General features: G+C 48.3%; 1 protein-coding gene across 1 annotated transcript in view; it reads right to left on the bottom strand.

Moving 5' to 3' along the window:
- Window positions 1-14006, bottom strand: part of LOC146254650 (disintegrin and metalloproteinase domain-containing protein 10) — a 27479-nt gene extending 13473 nt beyond the window's left edge. Inside the window, exons 1-7 of the mRNA XM_084675494.1 lie at window positions 13955-14006; window positions 12358-12502; window positions 12069-12187; window positions 11597-11872; window positions 4784-4869; window positions 3713-3835; window positions 344-436 (exon numbers count right to left, since the gene is read on the bottom strand). Of these exons, the coding sequence (XP_084531620.1) occupies window positions 344-436; window positions 3713-3835; window positions 4784-4869; window positions 11597-11872; window positions 12069-12187; window positions 12358-12502; window positions 13955-14006 (894 nt within the window). The remainder of the gene's footprint in view (window positions 1-343; window positions 437-3712; window positions 3836-4783; window positions 4870-11596; window positions 11873-12068; window positions 12188-12357; window positions 12503-13954) is intronic.
- Window positions 14007-15116: the final 1110 nt, after the last annotated feature.

The raw sequence follows: 15116 nt of genomic DNA, 5'->3' as shown, positions 1-15116 counted from the left end.
CCCCGTCCCAGACGTGACCCATCCAGACACATCCAGCATCTGCTGACATCGGCCGGGTTTCCTGGATTCGTTAGGAAGCTCTTAACGCTAAGAGCTTCTTAAGAATGTTCTGTAGCACTCTTAGAACGTTTTAGCGTTAAGAGCTTCTCAACGAATATGGGAAACCCGGCCATTAGCTGTTCCATGTTTGTATATGTATCCAAGGCACTAACGCCCTCCTCTTTCTCAGGGAGACACATTGAGATAACGACTCATTGAAACAAATGCGTCTGCAAGGATAAAGGTGGGATTGTCAGATATCAGAAATACATTTGAGACTCAGGGCTGTTCCAGGAGTTCTTACTCTGAGGGATTTCACTTGGAAGTTGATCAACTGGATCTTGTCAAACTCCACCTTGTCGTAGATGTCGTTCACCGCTTGGATGTAGGTGGAAATCTGTACAAGGACCCACACAGATCAGTTTGACTATTAAATGTACTATTGATGAAGTAGAAAAATACCATCACTCAAAAATGAGATCATTCGTCCGTATTAAGTGTTTTCGCATTTTTTTTCACCTCCCCAATGTTGTTATTGTGGCATCGGTGTAACCTCCAACAAGGTTGTTTCATCCAAGCGTACTTTGAAAGTTTGTGTGGCGGGGTGGGTAGTGGGTTGGGTCTCAGTGCCTTGGGCACGTGCATACCAGTCACATGCTCAGAACAAACACTCTTTCTCTAAAATGTCAGTGTCCCCCCCCCCCCTCTCAAGGACAGTAGATATGCGTCTGACATGGGTGACTACACAGCAGGAGGGAAGAGGTCATCGTAGGCCCACGGCAGCACACGCCACACCTGCATCATCAGTGTTCATTTAAAAATAAAAGGATCTGGCCGGACTCCAGAGTACGTATTTAGAACGTCTACGCAGAATGGAAATCATTCTGAGGATGTTGAGTGGAGGAACATGTTCTGCTGCACCAGGTCAGACAGGTTGGGCCGGGAGGGGGAGTGGTCAGATGGGGTGAGGGGAAGTAGGAACAGGACTGGGCAGAACAGGACCTGGATGAACAAAAGGCTCTTTAAAGAGTAGATAAAGAGTTAAAGAGGTTTCAGATGTCAAGAAAAGTGATGTTCATGGAGTGGAGAGAGTGTCCAGCTGGGAGACAGCCCCACCTGCCACAACAGCACCTACCCTCAGACATCTTTGTAGTATTAATAACATATTTCAAAATAAAGACGAGGGTCGGACACCACAAGGGCTGGACATTCTTCAGAATACATGCAAACACAGGCCAAGCCAGGTCTGTGGATGAACCGTATTGAAAACCCACCAAGAACCAAGAACACATTTTGTTCTGAAGCTTTTCCTATGGTCACAATCCCTCTGTAGAGTGTCACAACAGCGCCACTGTCGTCATGGGATGGGAGACACCTTTGTCCCACTACCACATCTGATCTGAACCCTCACCAAATGTGTCACTGTTCAATCTTGGTCTGTTTCCACATAATCAGACACTTAAATCATTATCCTCCACTTGACTGCATGGGAGTGGGGCCAAGGTTCTGGCATAGGCTGATGGTCAGGCAGACAGACAGACAGACAGACAGACAGACAGACAGACAGACAGACATACAGACAGACAGACAGGCAGGAAGGAAGGAAGGAAGGAAGGAAGGAAGGAAGGAAGGAAGGAAGGAAGGAAGGAAGGAAGGAAGGAAGGAAGGAAGGAAGGAAGGAAGGAAGGATGGATGGAAGGAAGGAAGGAAGGAAGGAAGGAAGGAAGGAAGGAAGGAAGGAATGAAGGAAGGAAGGAAGGATGGAAGGATGGAAGGAAGTGGGAACCTCTGAGACCTCTGTCCTCGAGAAGACATGCCTTGGCCTGTGTCTTGTTCTAAAATGTTGTTCCCTCCAATGTCCTGTACTCTGAGAGCAAATAGCTAATACCCTTTGGCCCAGCTTAGGAAGTCCTAATGCTTTGCTTGCCCACAGAATGTCCTGAAAAAGGGAACAACTTTGTGGAGTGAAATGAAGCACTGGCAAGGACACTGCTACACAATGGTCACATCAGCCACCTCGGCATTGGCAATCTTGGCAGCCTTTGTTGATGCTATAATCACTTTGGCCATGGCCTGGTTGTGACAGTGTCAGAGTTGGGGCAGCGCTCCAGTTAGTACAAAGCAGAAGCCTGTTGGAGAGGAGGAAGGAGATGGCAACCATGCTGCCTGAGCCTTTTCAGTCCCCAGTCCCCAGGCCCCAGGTCCAAGGCCCCAGGCCCCAGGCCCCAGGCCCCAGGCCCCAGGTCCAAGGACCTCAGGGCTTTTGGGTGATTTGGGGGCCTACTGTCCCTCACAGCTCAACAAGGATATACCCATAGACATGTGTGGAAGTGAAGTAGCTCTCATGACTGGCACTCTTGGCAAACAGCTTTGGCTGTCCCCCATAATGTAACTGTATGCCCTGCAAGTGGTACCATGCTATTCTTAATCTTACCCTAATCCATGCCAGGACAGCTGTGTGGTTCTGAGGGGGTTTGCCTTTGAGGTACGATGGGACAGGGTGGCTTGGGATGGAGTTCTGCAATTCATGCCATTTTGCAAGGACTTTGGTGTTTTTGACTGAACGTGTCTAACCACAATGCAAACCACAATGCAAACAATGCACATTTGTAACCCAAGTTAAAAAGTGATTTCATTGAAGCATTCTCCATCATGTGACGTATTTAACTAGTTGCAATTCCTCTGCATTTCTAGTAGCATGGTTTCACTGCCCCTGAGTTATGTCATGCATGGAACATTCCATGGTGATGTTTTTCGTTTGCGGTTCAGTGACCTCTGTAAATTGGATTTCCTGGTACATTTTGGAAAGAAAGCTACACTTTTCATCTTCTGTTAATGGCTAGTTTTCATAGCCCAGATATTGCAGCACAAAAACAAATCAAGATTGCCTATCAGCATGTGGGAAGGTGGCTTGTCTTCTAACTGACATGACTTTTAACTATCAAAATTGCTCAATCACTCATATTTCCAACGCTTTAGCAGTGCTAAAGCTAAACCACTTAGTGTCAACCAAGGTTGAAAAATCTTTGACTTGGGGGGTCCCCGCAACAAATGTCAACATTTTCTGAAATCCAATGTATTTTTGACACAACTTTGCCACAGATTTGCAGAGAAACGGAACAGTTAAGATGGAGGAGAGAAATTGGTTGATTGCGAGTCCATCAAGGTCCAGAGTGGCAAGCCGTTTTAACACTCTACACTCAAAATGCCCAGTTTTACCTTGTGTGATCTATGCAAACGACCGGTGAAAGAATTTGACTTGGACAATGCACCATCTGGTGAGGAAGAGTGCACCCACAAACACAGGGTTGGTGAACTGTTGTCCAGATGTCACCCTCGGACATCTCCAGCTCAGAACACCTTATCCTAGATCAGCATCGGTAAACAGAGGAGGGTACCATGGCCATAGGCAAGTCCTGAGGTCTTATCTCTGACACACAGAAGTTACGTAACAAACGTGAGGCTGTCGTACAATACACCAGGTTTTCAGGGAAACCGGCGGTTGAAACAGTAGCGGGTCGAGATGTACCTGGGTTGATCCATTCTATGAACGAGGACAAATATTTTCGATCCTCCCAGTGTTACTTTAAGACAAGTGATGCAAGCTATGTTGCCTCTTGGCCTATCAAAATGAACCCTAGCACGTTCCCCTCTGTGTCGACCAATCAGTCACCTGAGCCACTACGGCATCAACGCTGCGAAACTTCTTGTAGTACAAGTGGTCGGCATGGAAATGAAGCAGACAGCTGGTTTTGGATTGGTCCACCGTTCTCCGGGACCTGGACACTGGCGCCCCCTATGAAGGTCACAGGAATAACACTTAGCAGCAGTTACTAGACAGCCACACTGAAGACCACCAGGACTCATTCTAAGAAATAACATAAAGAATTGAATTGAGTCATCCATAGGCCGACTATCAAGCTGGGTTTGATATCTATACTATATGCTAATAGGTGCAAAAATGTGGGGAGAACCTAAAATGGAAAAACCACCATTCTTTGCAGACCTAATCATTGTGTGCCACTCTGACACACCCACACACACAACCACACCCACTAAGAGCCAGGGGGCCTTGGGGAGGGTCCCAAGAGAGATGTTATGGGATGGATATGTCTGGTGGTTCATGCATCTGTTTCAACCACCTTTATGGAAGCACACACATTAAAAACCCTGGAGGTGAGGAGTGGGTTTGTGGCCATGCAGCCTTTGACAGATAAATCCCTGTCTACAGTGGTCCCAGATGAAACATGCCTGTGAGACAATGGGTTGGGTATTCATAGCAAAGGGGAACATCATGTGTGTTGTTCTGGCACGTGAACCAGACCTGCTGTTTTCCTAATTAAATAAAGTTACTGTACAAACCAGCTGAAACAAGACAATGCCATTCCATGTTTGCCCTATGAATGCTTTTTTTTGAAGATGAGGGTTTTTTGTGCCCACGAGAAATGTTTTGAGTAACAAGAGTCCATGGACGCTGTGTAGCCTTTTGACAAACCAGAATCATGTGTTTTGTTTGGTCTGAAGTATTTGCTTCACTTCTTTACGGTATGTGTGTGTGTGTGTGTGTGTGTGTGTGCACATGTGTCAGTGGGAGGGAATGTGCATGTGTGTGCGATTGTGTGAGAACAGGTGCGTGCGCATGTATGTGAGTGTGAGAATGTGTGTGTGCGTGTGTGTGCGTGTGTGTGCATGGGCACGTGCGAGCATGTGCGTAGAACATGAGGGGGTGTCTGGCTCGTCCTACCTGGTCTGGTTGTAGGTTCTGAGAAAGGTACTGGAGAAGTTCCGAACCACAGAATCCATCATGGCTGCTTCTTACAGCTGACACATCTGGAGATTACACACACACACACAATCTAAGTGTATACAAACCACCAATTTATAATATGGAAACCACACTGGTTTAAAAGAAACATTTAGTACTCCACATTCATTTTGAAATCAGCTCTTTTGTGTGTGCCAGTGCCTTTCCTGCGCTCAACGCACTGTGACCTAGAAGGATGGGAGTCTCATTGGTTGTATAATACGCCATGCGTGTGTGTGTGTATACCCACTGGACAGGTAAACAATGGTGTGTGTGTGTGTACCCACTGGGTATTTCAACAATGGTGGACCATTAGTCCCTTGTTGTTTGTGGAGGAAGGGAAGACTGTACAGATTTGTATCTGTTTGGCCGGATGGGGGACAGGGGTGATGTTTGCGTGTTATGAACGTTTGTGTTTTTGTTAACGTGTTTGTGTTGGGTAGGTAGGTCTGTTTACCTCCCACACTATTGACAGCGTCGTGCCCTCTTTGGCGGAAGGTAGGGACGAAATCTTGTTAGTGTTTGTTTGTGGTGTCGTAACAGTGAGTGGGCCCACATTAGAGTATTTGCAGAGTTGATGTCGGTTCGTCCAATGGAGGGGCAGAGATCATGACAAACGTTTCCAATTCTGGGTTTAAGATGTGGAAAATCCCCAGGTTTGGAGTTGTTCCATTGTCTCCAAAGATCTCATGGGGATATGACTTAAAGGTTAACTTCTAGGGGGCAGGTTAGAATGTAATAGCTAACCCTAACCTGTAGAATCACTTCATATCTGTCCCATGTCACAGCAAGCTGTGGTTCAGTTCCTTATTGCTGCCAGCAGTTCAAGAGGCTCAAGACCAGGTTCCCTTCTTATCAGTATAATAAGTCCAAGGTCATTAGACACACACACATTTACATACACACACGCTTATACACTTGATACAAAAATGTCTGAGTCAAACTGTCACGGCCACAGCCGTGCCCCCCCCTGTTGTTTTTGGTTTTGCCCTGTCCTAGTGTTTCCCTGTCATTGTCTTCACCTGTGTCTCGTTCTCGTTAGCGTCATTATGTCCACCTGTGTGTCGTTTGGGCCTGTGTATTTAGGCGTCTGTTTTGTGTCCAGTCTTTGTCTTGTCATTACTGCTAACTGTCTGCGTGTGAGTGACCTTCTGTGTCCCGTTTTTGATTATTAAACCTCTGTTCTCGCAATGCCACGCTTCTCTCCTGCGTTTGGGTCCTACCCCTCCACGCACTCTGACACAAACACTCGTAAGCTCCGAGTAGGACAGAACAGAGCCTGATGATTGTCGTTGAAATGCTCGCTAGACGCGCTTGTTGAACAAATGCACCTAGATCTGGGTTGGCCCATGGTAAGAGATAGATTCGCCATCAGCACGTTGAATATGTTCTTTAGAATACTTGTCAGTCATGAGCCCCAAAATATTTTTAGTTCCCATCAATTCAACCCACCCATATTCATCTAGATTATCCAATTCCTATAGTTTCAAACTACCCAAAAGCCAAAAGCAAACTCCAAAAAGAGAACCTTTCTCTAACGCGCCGTCAATCTTTGGAACACTCTACCACCAAACATCAGACCTCTGTTCGGTCTGCAAACTTCAAAAATGCAATTCACCATTTGTTCACAAGCTAGATTAATAGTTATGGGAATTTTTTTATTGTATATTTTATGTAATGATTAGGTATGTTTGTTTCTTTGATCTGTAATCTGTTTATATATATATGTCTGTATGTGTGTATTTGTTAATTGTTCGTACCCTGGAAGATTAGCCCTTATAGGGCTAAAGGGTATCGCGATAAACCAATTATACACACACACACACACAGACGCGTTCCTTATGTTGAAACCATGGAGTAACAAGTGTCAGGGGAGACATTCCGTTGCACGGATGGGCTTGTGGACTGTGGTGTGCTATTTGGGTCTGTGCAGTCCATGATTCCTGAGGCAGCTGAGAAGACCATGCAGTTCCCAGTTTTGCAACAGCTTCCGTAGAGACCATGGGGTTCATGGCTTGAACTTTGTACTGTCTATAAAGAATGCGCGCGCTGTGGCCCCGGGCCTGCGAGACGCGCTTCTGAAAATGGCCATGACTGCCAGCAGAACCAACATCTCACAGACTGCAACAAAAGGAATATATTATAGACGAAACCAACCAGCATTGGATGGTTTGTGACAGAAAAAACATCAGATCCCCAAAAAGAAAGAAATAGATATCCAAACTGATGTGGATCGCCTACCCCATTGTGTGTTAATGTTCCAACCAAAATTCGATAGACACACAGTAGGCTTGTTCTCGGAATAATGTGGATGAACAATATTTATACACCAAAGAAACCTCCCTGCCTGTGGCTCTGAGCTCGTCTATTTGTGTCCTCAAATGCACTGAGCATGCACACACCCCCAACCCCATCACCCCAGCCCCCCCCCAACCCCCCCTACACACACGCAAACACACGCCCCCTCAGATAACCAGGTAAATCCTCAAACCAGAATCAATGATTTTCTGTGGGATTATTCACTTTAAAAAAACCCTATGCTGCACAAAATACAAGCTCCGGCTTAGCCTAAAAGTATTAAGCAAAACTTTGCAGAAAGGCCTAAACTAATGTCCAGTACATTACATTGTTCTTAAAAAAAAAAAAAAAACTTCAAAAACTCACAATGGCATCTTGTGACATAATCTGATTCACATGTAATTGCCCGACATTAATCAGAGCACAGCAAAACCAGGGCATCTCTCTGACCCAAATACACAGCACAAGAAAGAGTTGCCAGTTGCCAGAGTGCAGAGTGCCACAGGGAAAGCGAGAGAGTGAGAGAGAAAAAGAGAAAGGGAGGGTCGAGAGAGATATAGCGAGAATGTAAAGAGAACGTAATGGGGGTGGGGAGGGGGGACTGGATGTTGGCCCTTCTGGCCCATCTGGATGAGCTCACTCCATTTCTGACAAACGCGCGACACGGTCACCCCATACGCCGAGGAAGCAGAGAGCCAATGAGAGGCAGGGGCTTGCTCCTATAGATGGACGGGGTGTGGCCGGGGGGGTAGGGATGTAACCACCAGGCGTTGACCCATTGACGGAATGATTTCCAGACCTCTCCCTCCCTCCCTCCCTCCCTCCCTCCCTCCCTCCCTCCCTCCCTCCCTCCCTCCCTCCCTCCCTCCCTCCCTCCCTCCCTCCCTCCCTCCCTCCCTCCCTCCCTCCCTCCCTCCCTCCCTCCCTCCCTCCCTCTCTACTCCCTGTTCTCCCTCTGTGTGTTTCAGAGCTAGGTTCTGCCTGGAACCGGGTCTACATGACAGAGGTGAACACATGCGGGAGAGGTTTGCGGGTCGCTCAGCCAGAGCTGTGTCTACGAGCCTTCCCTGCCAAACTGTATCACTGAACTGGGCCTAACTTGCTGCATTCATGCCCAGGCCAACCCACAGCGGTCAAAATGTTCATTCGAAACACTAACTGATCAAAAGAAGAGTTTGTCATACATTTGGCTCAGTCTCATTCGTTGGATTTCTGGAGTTAAAATGTAACTCTGGCTGAGACTGGATTCCCGACCCTCTCACAGACCATCTTGGTTCCCACTAGACCAGTAAACTGTATGGATTTAGCTTCCCTTACTGGAAGAAAATTGAAAACCACCCTTCTCTAAACCACCCTCACCCCCACAACACAAGTATTATTATTGTTGATATTATTATTATTATTCCCACCAGACCGTGATGACCTTCTAGAGCTAGACCGTTATAATATTTGGCCTTACATGTGTACACATGTGTTATATGTGATTCTTTGAGTTGTTTTAGGATTGAAACCTATTCCACTCTAATCCTGGCTTTCGCGGTGATACAGGGCAATACGGGGAGAAAGGCTGGCAAGGATTGACAACCAATGTGAGCACATAAAACTCAAGAGTTCATTAGTGAAGGTGGTGGTGCCTCACATCTGGAAAGTATTGGTTTTCTGCAGGTGTTTCCACTCATTTAACATTTTTAAAAGACAGCTTAAAACCTACCTTTTTACCGAAGCATTTAAGTAATTTTATCTCAGAAGGGTTTTACTATACTTTAATTAGTTACATTATTGTTGCTTTTTTAATTATGACTTTTATCACTTTTATTATTGTTTTTATTGATTTTATGTAAAGCACTTTGAGCTACAATTCTTGTATGAAATGTGCTATATAAATAAAGTTTTACTTACTTACTTACTTACAATTACAGGCAATCAGAAAAAATGGCAGCCATTCTCAACAGGCCTACTTACAAGACTGTCAAGCGCCATATACATGGTTTATTGGTCACAGAAGAAGAAAAAAAGGTATTACGGAACTCAAACCACATGGCTTGAATATTTAGAGAGCTGTGACAATGCGGGCTGACTTTTCACCCATGCTAATGTCCTACATGCTATGATAACATGGAGGTTTAGGACTTGAGACGACGCGTGTGTATTTCCAAGGGTGAAATCTCTGCGGTGGCTCACTGGGCAGGAAGCAGAAACAGCACGTGTGTGTGTGTGTGTCTGTTGCAGGGAAGCATGTGAACTGCCCTATAGTTACCTTTATCTCACATGGGCTATATGGTGTTACTTCAAAAGAGAGGTCATGTGACCATGGGTAACTACAGGGCACTGACACACACACTCAGACACACACACACACGGACACACACACACTCAGACACACGCACACACACGGACACGCACACACACGGACACACACACACACAGACACACAGACACACACAGACAGACACACACAGACAGACAATTCTCACCCTGGTATCGTGAAACCGGAGCGTCTGTTTTTCAGCTTTCAGCGTAACACAGCATGGTCACCTTTCAGGGAAGACAAAATGTTCTGATCCTCAACCCGGGACAGACACAAACACAGCAGTGGGTAATCTGACTGGAGAAATTTAGAAGAAGACTATCAGGTGGAGATGTTGTGCACACGAGGATGAACCTTTGGTTGTGGGATGCATTGCCAAATCAAATGAGGACTCACTATGACACTGTGGATTAGTTCAACTGCAGATTGACACCTGTGTTCCAAGCCGAGAGAGAGAGAGAGAGAGAGAGAGAGAGAGAGACAGAGAGAGACAGAGACAGAGACAGAGACAGAGACAGAGACAGAGACAGAGACAGAGACAGAGACAGAGAGACAGAGAGACAGAGAGACAGAGAGAGAGACAGAGAGAGAGAAGATGAGGTGATCAAAAGAGAGGGAGACCCACAGATCACACCAGTACTGTTGAGCTGTCTTACACGACAGTGGAACATGACTTGTAATTGTGAGTTGCATGGGAAACTCTTAAATCTGGGAAGCGTTGTGAAGAGATAATGGGCCTGCACTGGCTCTGACCTCATGCACGGTAACACAACCCTCCTCCTGCTGTCTGTTTCACATGACCTTCCAGTGTAAACAAAAACAAGCCAAAAAAAACGAAAGCCAGGAAGGGAATTCCAATGATCAGGCCGGATTCAAAGTTGTAAAAGTACCCATGACCGTTATGATAGGACAGTCTGTCTCTGAATAATTACACAACCTCAGGACCTTAGACTACAACCACAGGAAGCGGAAATAAATAGACCCAAACCACAGAGAGGACATCTATAAATTGACCCATTATCTCAGGTTCTGGTGGATAGATTTCACTGATTGTTCATGGCTTTATCAAGACATGACACCAAACGTTTTCAGAGGAAGAAATCGCGCGGCACACATCTGAAATTCCTGCTCGTCCACTGCCAAGCACAGGACATGAGGGTGAACGAACCTCATGAAGTACAGTTGTGGAAAGGTTGTTTTAAGGGAGAATGAAAGAGCGATAAAGAGTAAGAGAGAGAGAGAGAAAGAGAGAGGGAGAGAGAGAAAGTTGCTTAGGAAGGGAGGGGGTATGTCTTGGCTCGCCTTGCACATTATTCTTCCAGCAAACTGCTTTCCGGGAACTTCTTTAAAGCCGAAACACACACAGGCGGACACAAACACACACACACTCACGCACAGACCAATTTCAAACAGGATGACGGCTAAAATGAATACCACCTGGTCAGGTCTCCGGAGCCCGCCTGACAGGCGATCTTGCAGGCCTCCTGCATCGGGTCCTAAAGAATCGCTGTGGGAACCAACTCAAATGTTCTCCGAATCGGATCCCGTGACACTGTTTTTCCTTCCTCCTCCTGTACCTGCACCCCCTCTCCCCTCCTCCCATCCTGCTACTCTCCTCTCTTGCTCTCCCGCCGCTCTGTCTCCTTTTCTCCTCTTTGCCGCCCCTCTTCGAGACCCCCTTACTCCCCTCGATCTCTATCATACTCCTCCACCCCCTCTCCTCCCTTTTCCGTCCGTCCGTCCTCCTCCCCTTTCCCCTCCTCCTCCTCTCCCGCTCCAGCACGACATCTCAGGTTTGTCTTTTCTTTGGCCGGAGCTCAAAGCCCCAGTCCTTGTACCCCCCGCGCGCGCGCACACACACACACATATCTGTAACCAGATCCGGCTGTGAGGCGTTAACCCCTTCAGCTCTGTTGAGCTGAAGGTGAGGCCGGGTGCTCGGCCCAGAGCGACTCACGCTGCTGTCTCGGACACTGCCACGGCCTCAATGCCCCACGCCGCTTTCAAGATCAATGAATGAATTATACATGAACAAATGCCCATCCTTGAGAACAAATTGAAAAAATGCCCACCCCAGGCATCCAGCTTGACGGAAAATATAAGTCTTTCCTCCGTTCTATTTATTTTATAGCAAGTGTGTCTCTCACCCAGGTCATCGATGTGGTAGATGATAGAATGGTTCAGTGGGGGTTGGTTGGCGAGGGGCTGGTCCAGGGGGGGCTGGTCCAGGGGGGGCTGGTTGGCGTGGGGCTGGTCCAGGGGGGGCTGGTTGGCGTGGGGCTGGTCCAGGGGGGGCTGGTCCAGGGGGGGCTGGCCGGTGTATCTCTCAGCAGGCTCCACGTGGTAGGTCCCCCCAGCCGTCTGGATGAAGCCTTCAAACTGGCCCTGCAGCACGGAGCCTCTGCATGAGGAGCCCCTCTCATCTGGAAACACAGAGGGGGCATCACGGGGGATGGACGGGAGGACTCATGGATGGCTGCACACTTTGGAAGGATGGCGAGATAGACGGACGGATGGCGGGATGGGTGAAAGAAGTGACGGATTGCTGGACAGTGGGTGGGTGGGTGGGGGAATGGTGGACAAACAGACAAACCGACAGACCAACAGAGAGAAGGTCACCTTCCAGATGTCCTGAGTAGACGTGAGACAGGTCAGCCGAGGTCGGCCCGCTCTCCGACTCCACGGCGAAGCCCTCCGTGAACGCCCCGGTGTCCCTCCTCAGACGCAGACGGAACACCCTGAGGAGAGGCCATGTCACACACCGGGTGCGCTTCATTCGACTGACTAGCTGTGCTTCGGGGCGTCACCGGTGTTCAACCGTGCCGGCTTAAAATGAGAGGAAATGTCGGCGAGTGTTTGTTTTTTTTAAGACTCACGCAAGGACACACACACACACACACAAACACACCTGTCGAATGCTGGGAAGTCGAGCTGCAGGGTCTGGTGGTGCCGCGTCTCCCGCCTGACCCGCTGGTGTCTCCGGTGGACCTCCTCTCTGTCGTAGGACAGGCCCTCGTATCGCCTGAAAAACGGGCTGAGGCCTGACACTGCCCCTAGTGGCGGACCAAGGGAATCCTCTGTTGTTAACGTCTCCCTTCAGGAGGTCGCAGACCACGAGAAGAACAATGAGCTATAATCCCAGGCCCCGGACCCCAGGGGGCTCCCAAGAGACTCTGTCAGACTATCGCATTTGTCAAGGTTAGTGTCAGGTTAGGGGGTGGAACAGTCACAACTCCAAACCGTAATCAGAGGTAAGAGTTCTTGGTTTATAGTAATAAATGTTATAATCTCTTTTTATGGACAGACATTTGGGAAAAGAGTGCAAACAAGATTGGGATATCGTTCACTCAACCTATGGGTCCAGACTCTTGTTTGCTTACTATTAATCAAGTTCAGCACCATCCAGGGCTCTAATAAGTACTTGTGAAATGCTTGGTTGGCCTTCATATCACTTGAACGGATACCAGATGACCATAATTTGCCTTGTGTGTTCGCCGTGTGTGATGAACCAGCAGCATCGCTGCAGGGGTGGCCTGAGGGCAAGACGACCACGCATGAGGACTTGAATGGGCTTATCCTGTGGCGGTCACCGCTGCTGTTTATAGACAACATCGCTGGTTTCACTTCCTCTGGGTGATCGCAAATAGTAAAACGGAACGCCACGGACGCGGAAATACCCCCTTCCCCAAATGCACACGAGCAATGTCGTTTTTCAATCTCGTTATGGAATTGGAGAGATCCTGAAGTGACTTTGTACGCCGTATTTATAGGATGTGTCTGTGTGGTGGTCCACGCATACCGGAGGGCAGGTTTAGGCAGATCTCCTATCAGTTTGACAGGTCCCAGCTGGGCTGACAGGAGAGGGAAGGGAGAAATAGGGGCGGAGGGGGAGGTGGTGGGAGTAGGGGTGGGGGGCACGGGCTTGGGAGGGAAGGGGGAGGAAAGAAAGAGAGAGGAAGATGGGAGGAGGGGGAGGGAGATGTCGGGGGCACGGGTGAAGGGCGGGAGGAGGGAGGAGGGGAGGAGGGAATGAGCGGAAGTAGCGCAGGGGGAAAGAGCGGGTGGTGGGCTGGAGGGGGGAAGAGGGGGAGGAGTTTAGCAGAGGCAGAAGAGGGCAGAGGAAAAGGGGAAGGAAGGGAGGCCACCTGAAAGACAGCGACAGCCCCGGATCCCCGACCATCACATCCCCTCACGTCAACACCCAGCCACCCAGCCACCAGCCACCAGCCACGGCCACGTCTCACATCTCCAACTAACATCCAAAAACAACATCATAGTCCCACTGCTCAACGCCTGACCTCCTGTACATCACAACCCCAGCACATGACCGGCAGAGCAATCGCATCGTCGCACTCCCACACATCTCAACAGTCACATTCTCAACCCAGCATGAACCTTAACTCAGACCCCAACGCTGGCTTGGCAGTTACACCCCAACCCCAACACTGGCAACCCCAACCCCAACGCTAATGGTGTCCAATGGCGCAAAGGCGAAGTGTATCTACCTGCATGGAAGAAGACCAGCAAACACAACAAGCGGCGCGGGAGAAGCGACATGATGGTCTCTCCCTCTCTCTCTCCCTCTCTCTCTACCCCTCTCTCTCTACCCCTCCCTCTCTCTTCCTCTACCTGTTTCTCAGAGGAATGTGAGTCGTTCATCCAGCTCATGCCTGGGCTGAGCCCACGCAAGCCAAGGCAGTTTCAGACCTGTTTAGTAGTCCTACTAAAGACACCCCGGAGGTTCCAACAACGGATTTAGAATTCATTTGTGAAGAGATTTAGGTGAATTACAAACAATGACTTAACAACTGTAATTTGACAGGAGATTGATGTGAATTAGGCACACGTCTAGAGCTTTGACGTGAACTATTACTAAATAAATGACATTGAATGTCAGAAACAGAACCAACGGAAACGTGAACTTCTCAGCTGTGGGTGACGCATCTGATAAAATAAGCTCCCACGCTATCTGGTTTTGGACATCACTCCCGATTATTCATGTTCCCCTCTAAGTGACCCACAAAGAATGGGAAGTTACACAAACCTTGGTGTTTAGAATGGACAGGAAGGGTTAACATTAGGGTTAGCTAACCCTAATATACAGATGTTTATTTATACACATTTCACCCCCAAACAAACGTTCATACACACATAACTTACACACACAGATACACCCCCCCCCCACACACACACACACACACACAAGCTATGGGATAAATTCCAGACTTTGAAACAATGACACACAAATCGTATTGTTCAATGTTTGGACGGGTTTAAATCTGGCGTTTGTGCTACTCTCACTAGGGGGCTAATGCGGAGAACACACGGTGGGTGGGTGCACGTGTGTGTGTGTGTGTGTGTGTGTGCGAGTGTCTGTGTGTGTGCAACAGTGTGTGTCTGCATCCATGCACCCCAGTGTTGTCACCACATGATGTGATCACACAGAGATAGGAAGTGACCTCACGCTCTCCTCTGCATGTTTCCCACCCCTCCAAACACAAACTGGGTGACAGTTCGCTTGCCTACACATCCGTGTCACGCCACCCTGAGCCAATTGGGGTATGGTCCCAATGACAGTGATCCATTTAGGCCACTTTGAGGAACAACGTTGTCTATTTGTCCCTTAGACGTGGTGTCATTCGGGTAAAGTTCCCGCTGCCTGTTAAG

The sequence above is a fragment of the Hypomesus nipponensis genome, chromosome 16 (genome assembly GCF_054491055.1).
Source record: "Hypomesus nipponensis isolate SF chromosome 16, ASM5449105v1, whole genome shotgun sequence".
NCBI lineage: Eukaryota > Metazoa > Chordata > Actinopteri > Osmeriformes > Osmeridae > Hypomesus > Hypomesus nipponensis.
Note: the sequence above shows the minus strand (reverse complement) of the source record. Positions and strands in the feature narration are given on the sequence as shown.